General features: G+C 46.4%; 1 protein-coding gene across 1 annotated transcript in view; it reads left to right on the plus strand.

Annotated features, from left to right (window-relative positions):
* The first annotated feature begins 133 nt into the window (after positions 1–133).
* ATG4B (autophagy related 4B, cysteine peptidase) overlaps positions 134–19,110 on the plus strand; it is a 19,877-nt gene continuing 900 nt past the window's right edge. The window contains exons 1-12 of the mRNA XM_010179277.1: positions 134–200; positions 4,344–4,442; positions 4,965–5,036; positions 7,090–7,188; positions 8,667–8,768; positions 9,540–9,612; positions 10,674–10,753; positions 13,943–14,139; positions 15,146–15,224; positions 15,939–16,084; positions 16,890–16,946; positions 17,232–17,325. Coding sequence (XP_010177579.1) covers positions 134–200; positions 4,344–4,442; positions 4,965–5,036; positions 7,090–7,188; positions 8,667–8,768; positions 9,540–9,612; positions 10,674–10,753; positions 13,943–14,139; positions 15,146–15,224; positions 15,939–16,084; positions 16,890–16,946; positions 17,232–17,325 — 1,165 coding nt within the window. The remainder of the gene's footprint in view (positions 201–4,343; positions 4,443–4,964; positions 5,037–7,089; positions 7,189–8,666; positions 8,769–9,539; positions 9,613–10,673; positions 10,754–13,942; positions 14,140–15,145; positions 15,225–15,938; positions 16,085–16,889; positions 16,947–17,231; positions 17,326–19,110) is intronic.

Here is a 19,110-nt window from a genome sequence, read left to right on the forward strand (position 1 = left end):
GGCGGCGGATCCCTCCCGTCCTTCCGAGCCCGTCTTTTGAAGCCGTTCCCAAAAACTACCGAGCTCTTCGGCGTGGTTTGGCGGCGTGAGCTGTACCGGGCTGCTCGCGGAAGCGAACCGGAGGGTGAAGGCGATGGCGGGGCGGGCGTCCCTGTGCTCCGCTCCCGGGGCGCTGCGGTCGCCTTCTGCTGCGTCGAGGGGTAAGGGGACTGGGCTCCCTTGTGAGCCCTCGTCACCGTCCTGAGAGCATTGGCAAAGCTGTTTGTGATAAAGATTTTGTTGTCATACAGGGGGAGGTAAAAGAGAAGCGTGTTTTGGCACCTTGGTTAGTACTCGCTAGCCTTGGCGTAGTAACGGCTTTCTGCAGAGATAAGCGTTGTTCCATAATAACAAATATTTTCCTGTGCTGTGTGGGCTCTCCCTCCGCGTTGGGTGAGCGTGTGCACATGGAGGGAATCTGTAGATCTCGTCCCTCTCGGCTGCTCCTTGCCTTGGCTCTGTCCTTGGTGCGGGCGCTGCTGTTGCCCGTGCAGTCTGGTTGACAGCATCCTGACTTTCTGCCTTTCTTCCACGTCGTTACATCTGCTCTCTTGCACCTGGGAACAAAGCACGTTCCAGCAAGTGAAATTACACAACCTGAGCTGAGAGAGATGTTTGCTTTCCCTTTGCAAAAGCGTTACGAGGCTTAGCAAGGGAAGGAAAACCTCGCTGCGATGGGCGGCAGGGCTGGATCTCCTCTGTGCGAAGAGGAGGTGGCTCTCTGGGCAACGAGAGCCTCAAGCCCCTTTGTGTCCAGCCCTGCTCCTCAGGTCGGGACCCCTGACAGGCAGACTTTGAACTGTTTGCTCTGGGCCTCTGAGAAGGCGCCGCTCTCCAGTTGACTGACTTTCCTTCTTGGCTGTCTCTTAACTCCTTGGTGTTGCTTTGATAACTGGGATTTGTCCTGTTTGAAGGAGCATAGGGGAAATAAAAGACTTAATCTTTCCTCTGCAAAGGCTAGAAATAAGGGTTCAGGCTATTGTTCAGTTATCTGTTCTCTGGGGTTTTTCAGCAATGAGCTTTATTAACACAGTAGCTTTACCTTCTCTTGACTCTCTTTCGAAATATTTTACATCCAGTAGCTTTCCTCCTCTCTGCTCTGTCTGGGTATGTGGGAGCTTATTACAAGTTGCCATAACTTTTTTAGCTTGGCTTTTTCTTTGTAGAGCTTAAGAATCGAAGAAGGGAAGCAAAGGTTTCACCCTCTACCCTAATTCTCTGTACCGAGGCATTTTTTCATGGTCAATGTCAAGATGATGCTGTGTAGCTTTTCAATAACCTTGCACGTACTCACGTTTAGTAACCTGACACTGAAAGCTGCTGATAGTTACAGGCTGGGGGTGACAAGGGTTGGTTCCTGGTGCTTTGTGCAAGCAGCTGTTGTGATATGGCCTGTTAGAACTGAGCAGATGTAACCACATGCACCAAAGTGGAAGAGAACTCAAACTTTGAGTCTTAACACTGGTATTTAATGTGGTTTTAATTTGAATGGCTTTTCCTAGGTTGTTTAATATGAGTATTTGCTGTAGTGGCACACACAAAGCTTTGCCTTTCCTGTCGGGGAGGCTGTGGGATGAGAGGGTGCTCTGGGCCACCACGGCAGACCCCATGGTGGGGTCCAGCCGTCCTCCCATCATTCACAGCATTCCCCAGGCTCCTGCAGAGCAAGGCCTCCTTTCTCGGGGTGTGCTTTGCAGGGCTGAAACTCTTGACTCTTTAACTGTGAATCCACTCTGCGCTGAAAGAAGTTAAACTGCTGTATTTGATGTGCGCTTGGATTTTCTGCAGGGGCTGCTGGATGCTCGGAGGTCGGTATTTAAAATAGGTTGAGGGCTTCCCGAAGGTGAAGTTTTGGAGTGCTGCCTGAGAAATTTGCTGATCTCACTTGACTTTTGCAGCTCTGAAAGCAGCATCTACAAATAGGATTTCTGCTTGGTGGATTTCCAGTTTTATTTCTTTTCAGACCCTTTGCCTCTAAGCGGGAGAGTGAGGCTCCTGTGCAAGCTGTGACACTCTTTGTACCCCTGCCTGAATTGTTTGGTTCCCGCTTGCTCACTTTTAACTCCTCTGGGCAACAGCACAACGGATGTAGTTTTGAAAAGGCGCCAGAGCGTGTGAGGGTGGATGTTTGTAAAGGAAACGCTTCGTGGCTTCAAGAAGTGGAGAGTTTATTGCTCCCCTTATAAAATTGTGGATACTAACTGGGAGGAGCAATAACTTGAATTTTCCTCTCTGTGGAGGTGAAACCTCAACTCCTGCATTTGGCCGTTGTGCCCTTTCAGACGGTGGCAAGTATTTTCTTCCAAAAAAACCGACGTACGCGCTAACGTCTGACCGCACCTTTCGGATGTACAGCTGGACCCGCGGGCCCTCTGCAGAGAGCCCGGCTGGCGGGCGCTCAGCTGAAGGGCTGCAAAGCCTGGGACTCTCCTCCCGAATGTGCCGTTCCCTGAGTACACATGGGAATCCCTCCCCCCTGCTGACCCCTTCCTCTCCAGTTGCAAATTCCACGCTTGCTTGGGACCTGTGAGGTGTGGAGCTGCACATTTGAGAAGGCTAGGAAGTATCTAGGAAGGAGAAAGAGGTATGGTGGGGAGCTTGATAGTTTGTGTGGTGTCCTTGTTTCAGTCATTTTAAGTTATTTGGGACCCTTATGGCAGAGAGCTGGATTCATGCAAGCTGAAGAGCTGACAAAATAAACCACAGAATACTCCTTGGAGCTTTAAAACCTGTCAGGGAACTTTAGCTTTTATGTTAAGATTGTACTTGGTAACACTGAATTTTAAAAAATCCTGACGATTAGACTGCCTTTGAGCTGTCAGAATAAACTCGTAATGTCTCATCCCAAAAGGAAGCTTCTGAAAATGAAGGGAGAAAGTGCAAAGTGGTGCACACTTGAAAACATCTGCAGAAGTCACATTGCCTTCTTCCCTGGATAGAAATCTCCGATGTTGAGCAAGGAAGGGGTGAAAGCAAGCCAAGCTATTAAGAAAAGAGAGACACAGAAAGCGTGGGCTGCTGGGGAGTTGTGAAGTTTGGCCAGTAACGTTCTTAATTACTGCTAAAGTTTGTTAGAGGAAAATACTGTATTCATTTGCTGGTGCTTTTCTGTGCCAGCAAAATTGCTTTGCTTAGCTTGCTGCTGAGGAGTCACATCATGGAGCGTGTGGCCCATGCTATCCTAAATGTGCCTGAAACAGTCTGTCGACTAATTCATACTAGGAACGTGCTCTAAATCTTTTGGGCTGTGCTTAGATGCAGATTCTAATCCAAAATTTTATTATCTCCATTGCCAGGGTTCCTGCTTAAACAGTTGTTGGGCTTGGTGGCAGTGTCTTCCTGCTGCCACTTAGGAATTTTCTTTGGCATTTGGAGTTGGAGGTTCAGATCAGGGAGCCCAGGAGCAGAAGGCTGATCAGGTACCCGCAGGAGGCCAAGGTGTCTTGCGTAGCTTGTTTGCCCGAGCACAATGTGGAGTATCCTGGATATCTGGAAGGAAGGGGGAGCAGAACCTTGCGGTGACTTTCTGAAGCTGTTGTTGATGCGAACCAGCCAAGCTGTTGTTGACTGGTGCTCCTGCTTTGGAAAGCAGGGAGTGACTGGGAGGAAAACTCAACTAGGAATATCTTCTACTTGTGAGAAGGATGAGGCCTTCTACATAGGCAGAGAAGAGCAGCAGGTTACTCCTAGGAAGCCAGAGGCGAGGTGTGCACCATGGATAGTGGTGGTCGCAGCCGTGAAGGCAGTGCTGCTCCTCAGCTGCGGGCTGGTTTGAGTGCAGGTGATGACTTCTGCCCGATTCAGTGCCTCTTGAGGTGGGACCGACTTGCAGAGCAAGGTTTAGTTCCCCTCTTCATGTGATCTGTGCTTTTTGTGTTCGACCACCAAATACTACATTCTGTAGAAGAAGGATTTTAGTCACTTTGCTTGCTTGAAAAGAGGACCTTGATGTCGTTATTGATGATGTGCATGACTGTGCCTGTTTGGGGAAGCAGAGTGTGGCTGCTGGCTGAAGTTCTAGATGTTTTCTTGCCCATTTTCTGAACCTGGAGCTGACCTAACCTGGAATCCCTCTGTTTTTCTGCTTGAGGAGCAGCCAGGAGCAATCCAGGGCCATGGCAGCTCTCTGTGCCTCCTGGAGCTGGTGGCTGCAGAGACAACTGTGCCGTTTCTTACCAGCTGGAGCCAGGTGCTCTGGGTGTGAGTTACTGGGCCACAGCAGCTCTGGTTCTGTAGTGTTGTGTGGTTTCTAAAACACAAGGAAAAGCGGTGAAAGGTATGTGATTTCTTCTTTCTCTTTCTAGCTACTCTTACCTATGACACTCTCAGGTTCGAATATGAAGACTTCCCTGAGACCAAAGAACCCGTTTGGATCCTCGGCCGGAAATACAGTGTTTTCACAGGTATTTTACGTGCACGGTGCGATGTGCTGTGATGTTCCAGAGGACTCTGTTAGTGTTGCACCTTTGTGAGAAGAAAGGTGACTGCAGACATTATAAACACACTGCAGAGTCTGTCCGTTTGCCTGCAGGCTGTAACTGCCATGCTTCTGTCTGGCTGTCTCTGTGGCCTCTGGAATATTTTTGTGCAGGAAGTTATTGTATAGTAGTTATTGGGACTTGTGTAGTAGTTACTGGGAGGTAAGGGGGTAGCTCAGGGGAAAGGAAAGAAGATTATTTACTGCTTTGTAATTTGCCTATGGCCATGCTGTCTTTGGGTTGACTGCAGCTGTTTTGGGGAGGGGGTGAAATTTCTTCTGCACAGTGGCGCTGTCCTGTTCCTCAGCCAGATGTTGCCTCTCTGAGCACGCAGACTGTGTGAGGAACAGAATGCTGCTGTCGTTAGGGAAGGTGAGTGGGAGATGGGTTTGGCTGTGTTTGGTGCTACCCTCACAGGTGTGCCTTTCAACGCTGAAAATTTTTCAGAGAAAGAAGAGATCCTGTTGGATGTGACCTCTCGCCTATGGTTCACCTACAGAAAGAACTTCCCTGCTATTGGTATGTACTGTGGACGAGTCTAAGTACAGCCTGGAAATGGTGATAATATGGTTATCTCTACCTAATAAAACAGTCTCCACAAGCATAGCGTTAATGCACTTCCATTTATAAGAATCTGAAATGCACTTCACTTAATTCATAGGATAGACTTTTTGGTTATGTGGTAGTGAGAATTCCTTATCTGCTTGGGTGTTGTTTTTTTATTTTTAAAAGTGATACAAGAATGAGTTTGGGAAGCCTACCTAGAAACATCTTTTTTTTCAGCAACATGTGAGGATTTTTATACTTCATGTTCATTAGGTCTAACGTGAAATATTATTTTATGATGGCCTTGGGCTTGAAGTGGATTAAAATGATGAAAGTTAGAGATACGATACAGAAATTACTGCCTTTGTGTATCTGCTGTAGACTGTGTGTGAGGTTTGTGTGCGGGGTTTTTAAATGCCCGAAGTGGCTGTACAACATCATTGTAGAACATCTCCCAATGAACTCAAAAGATGTCTCAGTTCCTCAAGATAATTCTGCATGAACTCTTCTGTGGTTTGGTTTTGTGTACTGGGTGGAAAGTGTATCAGAAGAGATCTGAGAGCAGGTAAATGGGATTCCAGGCCCCATCCATGTCCGCACAGTCATTGTCATTCCCAGCAGTCAGTGTGGAAAATGGCTCAGGTTTGGAAAAGGCACTTCTTGGTGGCTGCTCCTTGTGGCTTGTTCTGTTCTTTCCCAACTGGGAAACCCTTTGCCTAACAGGCTGTGAAGCACCTTTGCTGCAGTTTAATCCCTTTAAATTCACGTTTGTGAGCCATAGTTAAACATGCGTCTGAAATAGAAGGGGTAGCATGCGTTTAACTGTGGCTCACAAACACAATTGATGTTTCTACGTGAGTTACTACAGGGCGGGGGGGTGAAAAGAAATCAAATTTTCTGAGTAATTTCCCGTTTATAGTATGTCATACAGTAAACCTTTCCCTTCTTCAGTCTGTCTTCTCCCAGTCATCCCTTTTATTGTTGGCCACTGCCCTCTGTGCTTGCCCGCTTAAATATTGTAAGCCCCTCAGAGGGCAAGGGGAGTGCCTCACACTGATTTTGTAAATATTAGATGTTTTGGATGCTGTATATGTTATAAATTGCTGGCAAAATGATGGAAGTTACCTGCTGACCGTCCAGAAGTTGATTAAATAATTTTCTTGGGTGATTTTTCTCCCTGTGCTTTTTGTGCAGAGTAGTTGCATAGGATCAAAAGAAGAAAGCAGCATTACAAAGAAACTGCTTCTACCAGCTGTGCTAAGGCACAGCTGACTGCATGCTTGTGAGCCAGCTCACTCGCTGTGGTCACACTGAACTTTTTATCTGTGAAGCTTGTAATAATAGCCGGAGCTTCAGCAGAGGAGCAGCAGTTTCCTTTTGAAGTTCTGTCGGGGAAATGCTCCCAGCCTTGAGGCCTTTGTCTCAGAATTTCCAGTGGGAGCTAATATCCAGCGTATTCTCCAGGATTATGTAGGATGTGGGTTTTTCTGTTGCTAGCTTGGGTAATTTTTTGGCTGGTGGGGTTTTGTTTTTGGCCTAACTATGAGATTCACTTTGGAATCTCATCCAGTCATAGCCACTTACGGTGCGGGAATTCCTTGGGTCTGATTTGTTTTGCATGATGAGTTGCTCTCTCAAGATGAGGATTACAAGAAGTCGCCTGTAACAAGCACCTCTGTGGAGAAATGTGTCTCTAAATTGGGCTGAGAGTCTGTGCCTAGGCTCAAGGGCTGATCTGCTCCTGAGAAATTCAGCTCTCTTTCTACTTTGGATTTCCCTTTGAAGTTTCTTCCCCTTTCAGTTAGTTTTAGAGGATTTTGTTTGTTTGTTTGAAGGGATACCATTAAGTTTACTCACTGATAACTACGTTCTTGTTTCTCAGCCTTGGGTATGTGAGCTAAGGCAGTCCTTATTCCCTGCCTTGTTTCCTGAGTGAACCTGCTACCCCTGCAGGCTTGCAGCACTTTCATTTCTTCTTCCTCTTGGCACTATTCATTACATATTTATTTTCTGTCCTCATTTACAGGAGGAACCGGTCCTACATCTGATACTGGCTGGGGCTGTATGTTGCGGTGTGGCCAGATGATCTTTGCTCAGGCCTTGATCTGCAGGCATTTGGGAAGAGGTAAACCAAGGCACAGCCCCTACAGACTTCCAGGGCCATGTGCTCCCACAAGTGCAGTACTTGTAGGGACAACAGATAACAAAGGCACAGCTAGGAATTGCTGAGGGCTCTATAACTTCTTCAGCCTTCTCAAGGTCAGGGCTGTTGAGAGAACAGTCTACTGGAAACCCTCCAGCAGGCCTTTCCCCTGCTGCCTCACAGCTCTACATAGATGTAGTTGTCCAAGCCTTAAAACAAAGCAGAGCCCTGTAACATGCTAGCTAAATCCACTGAAGCCAAGCACATACTAGATTTTTCTTGAAGGTATTTTTATATAGCTGAAGTTTAAAACAACTTAGTGATTGATGCTTGTTTATAGTTCAGTTTTGTGACAAAGCCCTCACTTACTGAGTGTGGTCTCCTCCTGAATACTTCTCTTCTTGCTCTTGACCCGTGCTTGGTCTGTAAGCAGCTGTACTAAAGCATTTTTTTGACAGTTGTTGATGGCCTTTGAATTTATGGGCGATTATTTTTGTAGTGAGGTCACCTGTTTTTTCCCAGAATATGTAGCTCATGGCTGTCAATGAATCACAGAATCACAGAATATTAGGAGTTGGAAGGGACCTCGAAAGATCATCCAGTCCAACCCTTGCCAGAGCAGGATCACCTAGGCCAGGTCACACAGGAACACGTCCAGGCGGGTTTTGAATGTCTGCAGAGAAGGAGACTCCACAACCTCTCTGGGCAGCCTGGTCCAGTGCTCTGGCACCCTTACAGTGAAAAAGTTTTTCCTCATGTTCAGATTGAACCTCTTGTGCTCCAGCTTGCTCCCATTGCCCCTTGTCCTGGCATTGGCTGTCACTGAGAAGAGCCTGGCTCCTTCCTCCTGACACTCGCCCTTTACAAATTTATAAGCATGAATGAGGTCACCCCTCAGTCTCCTCCAAGCTAAAGAGACCCAGCTCCCTCAGCCACTCGTCATCAGGGAGATGCTCCACTCCCTTAATCATCTTTGTAGCCCTACGCTGGACTCTCTCCAGCAGTTCCCTGTCCTTCTTGAACTGAGGGGCCCAGAACTGGACACAATATTCCAGATGTGGTCTCACCAGGGCAGAGTAGAGGGGAAGGAGAACCTCTCTGACCTACAACCACACCCCTTCTGATACACCCCAGGCTGGCATTGGCCTTCTTGGCCAATGAGAAATTATGAGAAATTGTAATCCTATTTGCTATCTGTGGGATAGAGGTACAGTTTGTGTTTTCTAATTGTTCGTTTGTTTGTTTGCTTTTCTGTGGGTGATATTCCTTTATCCCAGCTGTAAGAATGCTCGCTATTCTTTTAAAAATTAATCCTTTAGTGGTGGGAATACCTCAGATGCCTGTTAATAAGATAGTGACATGAAAATCGGGTCATTGATGCACAGGGAAAAGAATTGTAGCTTGCAGCCTCTAGTTGGTAATAAATATAATGTTTTGTTTCATGTGTACCTTTGTCCTAGACTGGAGGTGGATAAAAGGGAAGAGGCAGATGGATAATTACTTCAATGTTCTTAATGCCTTCATTGACAAAAAAGACAGCTACTACTCCATTCACCAGATAGGTAAGAGTCTGGGTGCTAGAAATGTTTGGTCTGGGTTTCCCATATGTGTAGAACACTGTGTTTGTTTTACTGGCTTAGCCAAAAAAAAAAAAGAAACAAACCCCCAAAGAAACCCTAAGGAGAATGTCAGGTACCATGGTGCTTGTTTTCTGATGTGATGTAAAACTACCATTGTTTATTATGGATTGTGATGGATTTTATTAGTTTAGGCCTTCAGGTTTGCCTAATGCTTTAGGTTATATTCAGCATGACTTTCCATGTCCTAGCTAGTTGAGGTGAGAGGAAAGCATGTGGGTGCTGCTCTCACTAGCACCTTGCACTGTGAAAAGATTGCTGAGCGAAGAAGTTCTCAGAGATGGCTACTGAACTGAGGAAGGATCTCAGTTTGGTGTAAGCTTCTCTGGCAAATAAAAGAGAGATAGCCTGTTCCAGTTTTTCCTGTAGGGTTTTAAGACACCTATAGCTTCAGGAAACAGAACTTTGGATTACAGAGGTGGTCTGGTAATCAAACACTCTAAAATTTATTCTGAGGTAACATTGCCTTTTGAACTTCTGTTTTATTGCCTTTTGGGGAAAGAATTTTATTTGCAGTCCTTGAGGATATGCTTTTCTCTCTCATCTACAGTAAGATACCCCATGAAAGGGTAAATTCTGTGACTCAAAATATTTCCAAGTGAGATTTCTTCCCTATTAAATCCAAACTCTGATTAGGAAGGGGTACAGTTTAGGTGAATGGTTGCTAAATTATTTTTCTTTTCCCTTGTGATGCAGCCCAGATGGGAGTTGGAGAGGGAAAATCCATAGGTCAGTGGTATGGACCAAACACAGTTGCACAAGTGCTCAAGTAAGTGCTGCGTTTTTCCTTTCTTTTGAATCAAGCAGTGGGGTTGTTTGGTTTGTAGCACGGGTTTCTGCCCATTGACTGAAGTGCACCCATATGTTTTAATGCTGTTAGAAAGCAAGCTGCTTGACCGTACCGACCTGCTTGGGCAGGAACTTGAAAGGAGCCCCTCTGTCATTCAGATGCTGGCAGGAGGTGAGAGAAAACAGATTTCAAGTTGAGGACAACCCCCAGAAATCTCTCTCCACATCCCACAAGTTCTGTGCTTGCCACTATAACTAAGTGCAGTACTGTGCCACAGACCAGAAGTGTCAAGTGTCGGAGTAGGTGATCATTGTTTGGATCTCTGCTGGTCTCTGAGTTGCCTCTGCTGACCTGACAGCAGTGTCATCATTATCAGAAAGCTGCCAGCAAGCCATCAAATCACGAATGCGTTAGCAGAGGAAAGCATTAATATTTGCTGCCTGGGTTCCATGGTGACAGGCAGAGGATCAGAGCGGTGCTGGAGCATGGGCTGCCTTTATTAACTGGGACGTACTGTATTTTGAGAAACACTCTCCCTCCTGTCACCATTCTCCCCTCAGTTTGATTAAATGAGCAGGTAGCTCCCTGGAATAGGCTAAGATTGCCTAAAAGCAGCTTTCCCAGGTCAGACCATGTGGCAAATTAGCCCCGCATCTGGTATAGGTCATCAGGAGATGTGTGGTAAGTAAAAGTTATTTTTATTCACTTATTATTTATTGATATTTTTTTAATGCTGTCTCACTTTTTGGTAAGCAGCAGTTATGGGATTTGAGTTGGAAATTGTATCAGGCCTCTTGTACGTAGCAGCTGCTGAAGGACAGGTTCCCAGGAGGGATCCATTTGCAGTCTTGTTTATTCTTCTGGCCATAGTAACTAGTGGCAGTGAAGTCTGCAACTGTGATACATGTATAAAAGCATACTTTGCAGCATGACTGATGAAAGCCCATCTCTCCCAATCCAGTTTCCTCTCTGATACACCACCATCTTTGTCTTGTAGTTGTAACTAATGCTTACTTAATTTTTTAAAAATTTCTCAATAGAAAACTTGCAACTTTTGATACATGGAGCTCACTGGCAGTACATATAGCCATGGACAACACAGTAGTGATGGAAGAAATCCGTAAGTATCACTTGGAGGTGGAATGTGGTATATCCTCTGGCAGCAAGAAGCCAGGAAAAAAGCCTGGAGAGCATATAGTGGTAGAATACAAGCAGCATGAAGTAAATGTTCTGTCTTAAAGCTGTAGAGAAGTGTGCTAAAACCAGATGAGGATTGCTGTTCTAGGGCAAGGAAGGCCCTTGTTTGACTTCTGCTTCATCTGATAAAGTCTCTGACTTGGCACTGTGGCCTGTGGATCTGGGGAGGTCTGCTGACCTTCAGACGATAGGTGGGAGCTACTTGGAAGGCAGTGTCAGACTGGTTTATGGCCGCAGGTAGCAAGCAGTAAACGGCTGCTTCCTCTCATATAATGAGGTAGGAATGTGGCTGCTATTAGGCAGAATGAGAAAACAACCAGGTTGCTGAAGAGGAAAATGCACGAAATTGGTGCTGGGGGGACAAGATGGATCTCTTGTTGTCTCTTAAGGAGTGCTCACCGGTTGTTTCTTTCTTTTTTTTTCTTCTTTTGTTTGATTTCTTTTGTGCATCCTGACAATAGAATGGCTCTGATGGCTGAGCAGCTGTGGGATGTGTTCACCCCTAGCATGCCTGCTCAGGCTGTAGTGCAGCAGTAACCAAAGCTGAATGCCTGTGTTGCTGGTTGCTGCAGTCCTGCATGGTCCTGGCTGCAAAAGCCTTCCCCTTGCTTGCTGTGGACTGACTTGTGAGGCAGTGTGCTTGCGCAGCACAAAACCATGCGATGTTTTCTGCCAGCTTAGTGTTCTGAAACAGCACGTAGAACAGTCCAGTGAGTGCTGGAGCTGGTGCAAGGTTACAGGTGAGATTGTGACAGGCATCATTTCAGCTGCCACGGGGCCAAAATCAATTAACAGGCAATTTGTCCCTGGAGTGCAGGGCAGTCACTTTACAAAGTCACCTCTCATGTCAAGTAGTCTCAATTGAGAGGCCAAGGATCTGATTGAGAAGTGCCTGTCTAACCTTAGGTACACATAGTCCTGGTATGTGCCGATGCCCTTGGCTTAAACAAAGGCCAGCGTGAAAACAGAAATTGGATTTATCTTTCATCTTTAGCCTGAAAACGTTACTTGTAGAACTGAAGCATGCTGGCTGCGAGGCTTGGGTCTGCTGCAGGCTCTTGTCTTTGTGGCACTGACTGTTCAGCACTGACAGCGCTTCAAGTAGCGTGTCTGTGCAGCTTGTCATGCACAGGGGTTGTCTGTTTATTTTCCTCAGACATGAATCATAATGTACCTGTTCAGAGCCTGAAAGTCACTGTGTGAGTGGGTCTGATGTGTTTTGTGTCTGTAGGTATGTTACGTATCTTGTGCCCCAAACTTCTGTTGATAGTGAAGCATTCAGAAGTTAATGCTGTTAAATTCAGGCACTAACACTGTTCAGACTAAGGTTCATAGGAAATGCCTTTTGCTACAGCACTGTAAAAAATTTTTATCCCTTCTGAGTCAGTCTTTTGTATCAGAGAGGGGCTCTTAGTTGGGCAGTGGAGGATCCTGTACTGCGGAAAGGTGATGTGAAACCAAGACAGTAAAGCCAGTACCTGACAGCAGCAGCAGCAGAGATGTTGTGTCAGATCTGTTGGAATATGTTTGCAGTGAGCAGTTTGGATCCAGGTGGGAAGCTTTAGGCAGGTTCTGCTGTGCTGTGGCACTGTAGCGCTGCAAAGCCTGCCAAAGAAGCAAGGTGAATTTAGTCTGTGCTGAGTTCCCTACTGCTTAAACGTGGCTTAAATATCTTCATATCACAGTGCGAGATTGCCAGTTGCTTTGCCTGATGAGGAAACCTGCAGTGACCTTCCCCACCCTGCCATTCAGCAACAGCCCTGGCTTGGCAGCTGGTTTCAGATCATCGGAACAGGCAGGCTACTGCCACAAAAAACCCCATGGTCTTTGCTGTTTTAACAGGATAAATCACTATGAATAATGACTTTCCATTTTCTCAGGACCTCCTTTAACTATAATGTGGATGAGAGATGCATACATACACCTTCTCCCTCCTTGAGGGACTGTATGGGGAGCAGCTCCAAACCTTTCAGCGTAGGTTGTCTCTCCTTCTGAGGCTTTAGATCAAAGTCCCATTTCTTCTAACCTTGGGTGTAACATCTCCTTGTTCAGCTGGGTTTGAAGCTCTTGGTAGCAAACACACACCCTGCTGAAATGGCTGGTGATGAAGGTACTTGTTTGCATTGTGTCCTACCTGCTGGAGTGTCCTGGCATTCAGCTTCAGCCAAAAATAAATTAAATGAGCCTCTGGCATTTTGTCTGATTGCTTGGCTTCATGATTAAAGTGCTGTGGGTTTCTTTGGGGTTTGATTTTTTTTCTTCATACACCCAGCAAGTAATGACATTGGCCAGTGAGACAGGTAGGCTTGGAGATGTTTCTGTGCCAGAATTTACATAATCTGGTTGCGTTGCAGCGTGGCTGGGTGTTTGTCAAGCCTGTGGAATGAGGATCCATAGTGCTTATGTCATGTGTATTCCCCGAGGAGTTTTAGTGCCTCATATCTTACAGGCAAAGCTCATGCTGAAATTGCAGAGTTTAATGATCATTCTGCTTTAGATCTTTAAAGTAGCTTCTGAATGATCCCCGAGAAAAGTTTTGAAGGCTTTAATGAACTTCACAAAAATTACAACTGCTCTAGACAGATACTGTGTTTGTATCTTGTTACAGCGCTAGTTACAGGTGAATAATTCCTGTGTTAAGCCATAATGCTTTCCTCATTCAGTTCAACTGTGTTCATATCCTCCATGAACTCCTCCAGAGTTGAACTTCCTGGATTTTTCTCTTTTTGCCTACACATTCTCTGAATTCAGGATTCTTGCCTCACCTCCTAATCGCGTCCTTCGACTTTGTTGGCACAAGTTTTTGCCTATCTGCTCACCTGCTGTAAAAATCTGCATTTTAACAGCCCAGCAGATGGTGGCTGTGAGTACAGCATGCTTTGGCATAGTCTTGATGTAAGCTTAGATGAAATGCCGAGCCCTACCAGACACCCTGCAGGGAGTACGTGCATCACCTGAAGAGGTCCAGTGCTGCAATCAAGCTTTTCTTTCTTATTGAGCGCTGTAGGCTTTTAGTAAATGGCAATTGTCGACCAGAGCTTGAATAGAATTACTCAAGGTGTAGAAACCGAGGTAATTTCTGATGCTTTCTGCTCGTGTTCCCTTTCTGTAGGGCGGTTGTGCCAGTCCAACTTCCCGTGTGCTGGAGCTGCAGCATGCCCTGCTGTGGAGTCAGACGTACTCTATAATGGGTACCCAGAGGAAGCGGGGGTTAGAGATAGGCTCTCACTGTGGAAACCATTGGTGCTGCTGATACCTCTCCGCCTTGGGCTCACAGAGATCAATGAAGCCTATATTGAAACACTAAAGGTAGGGGACCTGAAGCTGAATTCCTGGTGTTCTGATGCTTAAGGACTCTGTTGTGAATTAAGTCATTGCCGTAATTTGGTTTTTGGGCAAAGATACTCAGAAATAATTGTCCTCTTTTCAAAAGAAATATGTGTTTAGAGACAATCCTCGTCAGGGGTCGGGATATGAGTTCTTGCAGGCTTTAGTCAGGAAAATGTGTGGGGCTTGTGGCGGGTTGTGGGTTTTGGTGTTTGGGGTTGGTTGTTTTTGGAGGATCTTGCTTTCCAGCTCGATCTCAGTCCCTCTGTGTTTGGGTGGTACCAACCTGCTGCAGCATTCGTTCAGCACAACTGCATTGTGCTTGGTGGCAACCTGAGCATTAATGAATAGTGCTGCAGTCTCCCCGTGGCTCTGATTCTGGAGCTTGTACTGCAGATGGGAGGCTGTAATTTGGCTTGCAGTGTGGAGTATCAGGAGGCTGCAGAATTTAGGGTGCACAAAGTACACACACAAGACGATGCACGTTGTCTTGCTGTACTAATGCTAGCAAGCTGTGAGCTGCACTGGTTAGAGCTCCAAATCCACTCAGAGTTACTTGCCCTTAAATCAGTAGATGGTGCCTGGATACTGCAGCTGGATAAGGAACTTAAACTGTTTCCTGAATGACGGTTTCCTCCTGAGAGCACTGTTACAACCTAACGACAGCTCCAGGGTATCTTGCCACTGACTGCAGTGGAGCCAGGACTTGCCTGGACTGGGTTCTGCAGTAGTGCTGCTTCCTCCAGTTGGTCCACCTGTGTGTTTCTGTCAGCAGTTAAAGGTGTTTTTGAGCTGCTTCTGTGTTCCTTGAAGGCCCTGTGTTACAGCCTTCAGCCTTCCTGATGGAGCTTCTCTCCAGAAATGGCTGTTTCTGCTGATTTTCAGTGTCCCTGTCTTTCTTTCCCACTGCGTTTTTGGATGTTTGCCTTTGTTACCAGCTGCTGCCTCACTGTCTGTCAGCTGTGTGTTTTCTGTATTGCTTTTCCAGCACTGCTTCATGATGCCCCAGTCCCTGGGAGTGATCGGAGGGAAACCAAACAGTGCTCACTACTTCATTGGCTATGTAGGTGAGTGTCCAGAGTACTGCAAAGCCTTTGCAAGCATCCCCCCGCCAGCTAATAACCGCTTGTGGAGCGGTACAGCTCTCCTGCTTAGTCTGTGGTGCATGCTGCAGGGTGGTTCTTTCCTGCTGGAAGGCTGCTGTGAACTGCTATGGTCTTCTTTGTGAGGACCTGAGTGGTGTAGGTCTGAACAGTGACCATGGTACGGGCCATAAACTTCCACTGCGTAATGCTCAGTCCTGTCTGTAAAGAGGTGTGCATAGAGACTTCTTCCTGCATTCAGAGCTGACCTCCCGTTAGGGTCTTGGCTGGATTTAGCTGTCCTTTAGTTGTCCCCTTCCTGAAACTCTACAAACTGTTGTCCTTTTACTCTCTTCCTTCCATCCGATTCTGCCCGAGATCTCAGTCTGGCTGTGCTTTGAATTTCTGGGCCAACTTGAGCTTACACAGGACCCTGGAAGGCATGTGCAGGAGCAGTGTCCAGATAGCGCCTGTGCCGTGAGGCCAGGGTGTCGCTGTGGAGCGGGCAGCTGGCTCTTTGCCTGGATGAGAAGCAGTTGAGAAAGCATCTGAATGGAAGGTGCCCCTTTAGAACATGGGTTGCTATGTGGGATTTCGAGAGCTGGCTGTTTCTCCTCTTTGTATCTCACCATTTACTTCTCAGAGAACCAGCTTGTGGAGTGGTTCTTCCTCCTCATGTCTCCTTGCCTGTCTGTCCAGGTGAGGAGCTCATTTACCTGGATCCCCACACGACGCAGCCTGCGGTGGAGCCCAATGACAGCGGCTGTCTCCCCGATGAAAGCTTCCACTGCCAGCACCCTCCCTGCAGAATGAGCATTGCTGAGCTCGACCCCTCCATTGCGGTGGTGCGTTCTTGCTGCTTGTTTCCAGTCATCCACAGGAGCGGTGTTGCGATACCTCTGTTTCACAGCTGTCCCTTCCCCCAGAGAACTGGCAAAAACCACAGAGGCATGCTGTGCTCTGCGTGAGTGCTGCTATGGGCTGTGGTAACGTTGGTAAAGAAGCTCCTCATGCAGGAAGTGGTTTGGTCCAGGAAGGTCCCCCTTGCATGGCAATTAAATGCCATTCCTCATGGGGCAGTATCCTTCTCTCAGGTTTAGTTTGGGTTTTGATTCCTGTCTTTTGATGGGCAGATCTGAATCCATATTATGATTCAACGTGGCTTGTTTCCTGTTGAACCTGCGATGCCTGCCCTTGGTTCCTGCCCCGTATTCCTTCTGCAGTAGAGCAGACTATTACATCGATGCTCCCAGCACTTGGATAGCCCGATCACATCAAACATGTGGAAAAAAATTAGTGGAAGAGTGGTCAAGCACTGGAAGGGGCTGCTCAGGGAGGTGGTGGAGTCACTATCCCTGGAGGTGTTCAAAAAATATGTGGATGTGTCACTTGGGGACATGGTTTAGTGGGCACGGTGTGGGTGGGTTGGCGGTTGGACTTGACGATCATAGAGGTCTTTTCCAACCTTAACGATTCTGTGATATGGGGGCTGTTCAGTTAAACGGGCCAGCGTAATCCACAGTTCAAAAGCAAGGCAGTTAGGTGTTGTGACTGCTCGCAGTCCTGGTCATGTTGCATGGCATTAGTGCAAGGCCTAAAGACTGAAATGATCAATCTACAATATATAAAGATAAAATCTCTTTTTTTCAGGGCTTTTTCTGCAATACAGAGGAGGACTTTAATGATTGGTGCCAGCAAATCAGAAAGGTTTGTGTTTATATCCCTGGTAAAGGGATATTAGGTTATTATCTTGTTTCCAAACCTCTGCACAGAGACCATGTTCTCTGCAGCATGATCCCATTTTAAAACATATGAAAAAGGTTTATTAAAGTACCAAAAAGAGCACAGCTCTGAAATTTTGCTGATGATGTGAGTCAAAGATTTGAGAAATGTTTTTTCAGCTGCAGTGAAGTCCCATTATTATCCCTTAAAGACCCAGAGCACCCTGAGTACGGAGTTGTTGGTTCTCATGGCTCTGCTCCTGCTCCACAGCTGTCCCTGGTAAGAGGAGCGCTGCCAATGTTTGAACTGGTCGAACGCCAACCGTCGCACTTCTCCAACCCTGACGTCCTGAATCTCACACCAGGTGAGGCCATGCAGGGAGCCAGAGCTAAGGGTGAGCCAGTCCCTTTGGTTTTCTGGAAATTGTGTTGAACTGCATGGTGACTTCTAGTATGTTCCTGTTCTGCCTGGAGTTTGATCTGCAGCTCTTCAGTCAGTTGATCGAGTTCTTTGGCTTTCAACTAGTGGTTCACAGAGCCCACAGTGTCTCAGGATGACTTTCAGAATGAGTCTGTGCTTGGTGATGGTGACTGAGGGGAAGAAAAAACAAGTTCATAGGCTATCACAGCAGTGTGACGCTGTGATTTGTAAATGGATGCTTGGAGGAGTCAAAAGGGTACATTGAAAAGGCTGAAAACTGAATTTCTAGGTAATGAAAATGGTCAAAGATGGAGCTGGTCAAACTTAGTTTCAGTGTAAGACAGTTCTTCCCTGTGCATGTGCCACTACCAGTGCAAAAAGGAACAAGTGCTGGGCAGTATCTGGCTGTCAGACTCTGCTTACATTAATAACGTGCACAAACATTGCAGGCGATAAAGAGCCATTGACAGCTCCTGCCACGAGGAGTGAGTACGCATGGACAGTTACCCTGTCACCTGGCACTGGACTGTGTTGTGTCACTTGCCTCCTGCACCCTCTGCTTCCTTGCTTTCTCTCTCCTTAGTATGAACTTTCAAAGTCTTCCTTGTCTCACTGGAAGAATGCTTGATTCCCTTAAACTGCCTATTGGCCCTTGCCTGTATTAAATTGTCCCCAGTTGCTGCCTTTTTTACTCTTTAAAATGTTCCTGTACTGGCTACTTGTCCTTCTCCCCTTTCCTTCCCCTTCCCTCCCATCTGCCATTTCTGAATTTCCCCTAAGTTAAAGTTGCTTCCCTGTTAGGTATGTGCTCCCTCCTCACCGCTGAGATGGAAGAGTGGCCAGGAGGGATCAAGTGTCCCCTCACAAATTGGACTGTACTGATTGCTTCTGGGAGAGTGCATTTTGTATAATTCCATTTCCTAGTATTCAAGTCAAAAGCCAACTATAGCAAAAAACAAGTCACATATTCAATGCACGGAAGAAGAGATGTTCCCATATCACTTAATTGGGCCAGAAATCTTTGTGGCTGTTAGTCCAGACCTGGGCAGGTTTTCCTGTTCTGAGCCTCTGAAGACAGGACTGTTCCCTGCTGACACAGAGCTGCTGCACAGAGAGGTTGTGTAAAACGATCGTGGCAGAGTTGCACTGCACCAGGGCTTTGTTTGGGATCTGTGAAATGTGCACCTTCTGCGCACTGTATCATTCTCTCCAGTGTGTTTTCTGTGCTACTGACTTGTTCTCATGCCCCCTCAGAGCCTTTGTCACTGAAATTGGGAATAGAAAAACCTCTTAACACCAGTGTAGCATTAATAAGCAGGCATTCTTTATTCAGTGTCAGGTGCGAGGGGTATTATTTACTCCATTCACGCTCACACGAGTATGGTCACTTTTCTTAGCATATTCATACACAAAAGTTCCAGGATTTCGCAATCTAAGTTGCAATGGTTGGTTGCAATTTAAATATCATTATAATGCATTTAAATATTGCTTAATCATTTTTAAATCAACTGTGCTTGCGTACAAGGGGTCTTTCGGTGGTGGTCTCTGGTGTGGTCCCTGGCAGATCTGAAAGGCACTCTTAATGTTCTTTTTTCTTTTTTTTTTTTAACTTTATTTATTAATTCCCTCATTTCCCTTATCAACCAGTGTCTCCTAGTCTATCTGCAGTCCTTCAAAATGTACTTGGGCGTATCAGTGTGCCAGGATGTTTCGGCTCCAATTATAAAGA

The sequence above is a fragment of the Mesitornis unicolor genome, unplaced genomic scaffold (assembly GCF_000695765.1).
Source record: "Mesitornis unicolor isolate BGI_N332 unplaced genomic scaffold, ASM69576v1 scaffold37402, whole genome shotgun sequence".
In the NCBI taxonomy this organism is placed as follows: domain Eukaryota; kingdom Metazoa; phylum Chordata; class Aves; order Mesitornithiformes; family Mesitornithidae; genus Mesitornis; species Mesitornis unicolor.